General features: G+C 41.7%; 1 protein-coding gene across 1 annotated transcript in view; it reads left to right on the forward strand.

Moving 5' to 3' along the window:
* LOC119289755 (ervatamin-B-like) overlaps positions 1–1682 on the forward strand; it is a 2738-nt gene extending 1056 nt beyond the window's left edge. The window contains exon 2 of the mRNA XM_037568986.1: positions 1046–1682. Within this exon, the coding sequence (XP_037424883.1) occupies positions 1046–1614 (569 nt within the window). The 3' untranslated portion in view covers positions 1615–1682. The remainder of the gene's footprint in view (positions 1–1045) is intronic.
* The last annotated feature ends 3186 nt before the right edge of the window (positions 1683–4868 follow it).

Below are 4868 nucleotides of genomic sequence, written 5' to 3' on the forward strand. Positions count from 1 at the left end.
CTCCCCGCTCGAAGCTCGCCATGGCTCTCCGCGGTGACCATCCCATCTCGCCGTCGACCGAGGGGGCGTTGACAACGGAAGGTGCTGCAACCGGGGCTACGGGGTGCTACCACGGCGACGCCTACCTCGCATGCATCGGAGCTCTGCCTACCTCGCCGGACCCGGCCACGCCGGAGCTGCAACCAGCCATGGCAGACTACACCCCACGGCGTTTTTTTGCTGGAACCGGTTGTAGCAAATTCAATCACCGGTGGTAGCAAAAATCTACTACGGTTGCAGCAAAACGGCATCATCGTCACCGCGGGGTCGCAGCTGAGATAAGAAGTTTGAACCTTTTTTCAATGCGGTTGTAACTTTTATAACTGCCGGTTGCAACTTTTTCGTTTTTCGTCCATGGCTTTGTTTCCACGGTTGAAACTTTTTTTATAGTCGGATGAAGCTTTTTTCATTGCTAGATGAAGCTTTTTCTGTCACCGGTTGTAACTTTTCTTGTTCATCCATAGCTCCAATGGTATACTGGTTGAAGCTTTTTTCGTAGCCGGTTGAAGCTTTTCCTATCGCTAGTTGTAGCTTTTTTCGTCGTAGGTTGCAGCACTGGGCATCTCCCTGTGCGCTTGATTTTTTTTGTCGCAAGCGGGGGATGAGCGCCGGCGAGCACACCGGTGAGCACGCCGGTGAGCTTCGGTCGTCGCCATCGGAGCTACAATGGTTTGCCACGGAGGCTACAACTGCATGGGTGGGCTATTGCATGGGCGAAGCCGGCGAAGACGAGCGGCGAGGGCGGCGATCAGAGACGGGGAGGGCAGGCGAGGGGGGCGGCGACGAGGGGGAAACGCGTGCAGCCGGCGAGACGGGGTTCCTTTTCCCGTCCGCGCTCACGAGAGAAAGATGACGATCTGATTTGGATAAAGATCCAACGGATCGGGACGGGCCGATCTGACGGCTAGGGTTGGACCGGCCGAAGCGTTCGGCTGGTGCGCCGGCGCCTAGCATCGCCCTTCCTTATTAGCTAGTACTAGTATATCTGATCTACGTACATGTACAGGTTCCTGCTGGGCTATCTCGACGGCGGGCGCCATCGAGGGGCTGCACAAGATCCGCTCCGGAAGACTTGTCCGCCTATCGAGCCAGCAGATATACGACTGCTCCAACAAAAGCATGATCGAGTCGCACCTCAGGGCGTACGACTGGGTGCTCCTCAACGGAGGCGTCGCCTCCGAGGAGACGTACCCGTACGTGGACCGAGTCCAGGACTGCAAGCGGGAGAAGCTGCATATGATCTCCGCGTCCATCACAAGCTTCGTGTGGACCATACGAACCGAGCAAGAGCTCCTGCACGCCGTCACTCAGCAGCCGGTGACCGTCAAGATGTCGGTCGAGCCAGCAAGCTTCCTCAACTACACAGGAGGCATCTTCTCGGGACCGTGCGGGCATGCTGGCCACTCCATGTTGGCAGTGGGTTATGGCGTCCTCGCCGACGGCAGAAAATACTGGATCTTAAAAGGTTCTTACGGCGTTCATTGGGGTGACCACGGCTACTTCTACGTGCAACGTGGACCTGGCCACGATGCAGGCCTCTGCGGCATTGCGAATTACGCCGCACATCCGGTCTAGACTCTAGACTACTACTCCATCCGTCTTAATGATGGAGGCTTACAAAGTTTGGTCAAGTTTGTAAGGAAAAACTATCAAGAATTACAATACTAAATAGATACAATATAAATAAAATACGTTTTATTGTGCATTTAGTGATACTAATTTTGTATTCTAGTTGTTGGTAGTATTAATTGTCTACAAAATGTTAAAAAAAATATACCATTTGATTTGAGATAAAATTTATAGGCCTTCTTTCTGGAAGCGGAGGGAGTGCTAGCTATCTAGGATCTAACTGTGAGGGTAGTCCGATTGCTTCACCTCGGACTCTATCTTTGTCATAACACCTAGATGTGGCACACTATTTAGTGAGAAAAGAGAGAGGTGACGATATCTTCATCTACATATAGCTATTAGCGCCAAAATCAAGATAACTCATACTTTTCCTCTCACATAACACATTAAATGAGATATCTTTTAATATAACAATAAGATACAATCCACTAGAGAAGATATATCCAAATATATCTTTGATGCATAATATATATCTTAACATATAATGCATTGGGAGTGCCTTTATATATGTTGGCAAATTATGCATGCACAATACTGGCCATTGTGCCATATCTATCTATCTACTACATCTATAAAAGAGCCACAGGGGGCAGATCAAAACCATCAAGACTATCCATCTACGAGATCTAAAGGTCCAAAATGCTCCAATGTTTACCGCAACAAGCCACAAATCAATCAACCACTAATTCTCCCCGTTCTTTCTCAAAAGGAAACACAAGTTCTCCCTGTCCCTCCGATCTCATCAAACTGCCAGCACCCCCCACTAATCCATGGATCCTTCATGCGCCCCTTCATCCTCATCAAACTACCCCGCACGCAACAAGCCACAAATCCATCGACCACTAATTGTCCATGTCCCTTTGTTTTTTCTTTTCTATTTGTTCTTCTTTAAAATAATATGGGATTTCAAAAACGTTATTTAATTTATTTTTTAGAAATCATAAAATGTTTGTGATAAAAACAACGTTCATGATCTTGAAAAATGTTCGACAAATCATGAAATGTTCGTGGTTCTTAAAAAAATGTTCAAGAAATGAAAAAAGTTCAAAATTTTAACAAAATGTGTATGAAATTAATAAATGTTCATAATTTTGAAAACAATGGTCAAGAAATCACAAAATGTAAATGTATATGATTTCAAAAAAAGTTTGCATATTCAGAAATGTATGAGAATTTGATAAGTTTTCCATGAATTCAATTGTTCTGCGAATTTAAAATATTATTTACTAAATTTAAAAAGAATTCACCAATTCAAAAAAAATGGTCATTGACTCGAAAATATGCATGAATTATTCCAATGCTCATGCATTTTAAAAAGTGTTTGTTAAGCAAAAAGTTACTCACTCCGGTCCATATTAGTTGTCACTAAAATGGATGTATGTAGACATATTTCAATGTTAGATACATCTGTTTGAGCAACGAGTAATATGGATCGGAGGGTGTAATTAATTTAAAAAAACTTGATTAAAAATATTTATGAGTTTCCAAAAAATGTTTGTATCAAATAATGTTAGCAAATTCAAACATATTCACAATTTTTGAAAATATTGGTTAAGTTGATATTTTTATAGTTTCAAAAAATTGGTACGAATACCAAAAAGTTCATGATTCGAAAAAAAATCACAAATTTGAAAGAAGTTCAAAAAATGAAAAAGAAAAGGAATATTAAAATAAATAAGAATGGAAGAAGGAAAAGAAAAGGCAAAAGCAAACATGAAAAAGAAAAAAAGGACAAACAAACATGAAAACGAAATGAGAGAACGAATATGAAGAAATAAGAAAAACCTAAATAAAAATTAAAAAAACAATCCTAAAGTCCACAAGGGAGCTGGCCTAAGTGCACATAGTGCAGGAGGGGGGGAGTGGGGGGGTGCGTTAGTAGGCCTGGGCATTTAAACCAAAATTTAGTTTTTACAAATTTTTTTGTGAAATAGGTTATCAACGCTGAAAACTGAAAAAACATTATAAATATGCAACAGAAAATTTGGTTAACCAGATTTTTGGTTTATACCATAATTGTTGAATATTGTTATGTGAAAAAGAATTTCAGGTGAGTGGTTAGCAGCCACTCACCTATGCTCTTATATAGGCTAGCACTCCACGGGTGCGAAGTTTTGGAGGCTGAGCTCCAGGGAGCTTGGTATTTGAAAATAATAAATAAAAAGAATATTTAAACGCTTCACAAAAATCTGAAAAAAAATCCATGAAAACATATATGTATTCCGCAAGAGCATGCTAAATTTCTTTTAACAATGTTGTGATTTCTAGGCTGTACAAAAAAAAATCAGCCCAGCAACAAAAATAAAAGGTCCGTTTGAAAATGTGTATTTATCTTTTTTCCGCATGCAAAAGTATAATGTTGTGGAATTTTGCACATACATAGTATACATGTGTATGTGTGTCCACAAATAAATTCAATTTTTTTCGTTCTGTGGAATTGAAATTTGAAAAGCGAGCTCCCTGTGACTTGAGCTCTATTGGCATTTTTCGAGCCCTCCTCCCCCTTCTGTGTGCTTAACCGAGGTGGGACTAAACAAACAACCAGAGCACCTCCTGCTGCTCTAATCACGTGCAAATATTTTTTAGAAGACTGGAACAATGCTCGTGTGTTGCAATGGGATATAAATATTCTATTATGTTAGCTTGTGATTTACTTGTCAATAATAATGCGATTGTGTAAATAAATGTTAATCAAATTCTGGCCGTGAATTACCTTGTGATAACCCACAAGTATAGGGGATCGCAACAGTTTTCGAGGGTAGAGTATTTAATCCAAATTTATTGATTCGACACAAGAGGAGCCAAAGAATTTTCTCAAGTATTAGCAGTTGAGTTGTCAATTCAACCACACTTGGATAACTTAGTATCTGCAGCAAAGTATTTAGTAGCAAATTAGTATCACTAGTGCAGAACCGGGCAATAGCACCGGTTTGTAAGGCCCTTTAGTGCCGGTTCCATAACCGGCACTAAAGTGTGGTCACTAAAGCCCCCCCCCCCCCCTTTAGTACCGGTTCTGCACGAACCGGTGCTAAAGGGAAACCACGTGGCACGAGCCAGCTCCGGGGGCCTAGAGCCCTTTGGTACCGGTTGGTAACACCAACCGGTACTATAAGGTTTGGGGTTTTTTAGTTTTATGATTTATTTTTCATTTAATTTTGTGTTTCCATTTTAATTCTTTTTCGTTTGCTGGTATTTTACGA

This window comes from Triticum dicoccoides, chromosome 4A, assembly GCF_002162155.2.
Source record: "Triticum dicoccoides isolate Atlit2015 ecotype Zavitan chromosome 4A, WEW_v2.0, whole genome shotgun sequence".
NCBI lineage: Eukaryota > Viridiplantae > Streptophyta > Magnoliopsida > Poales > Poaceae > Triticum > Triticum dicoccoides.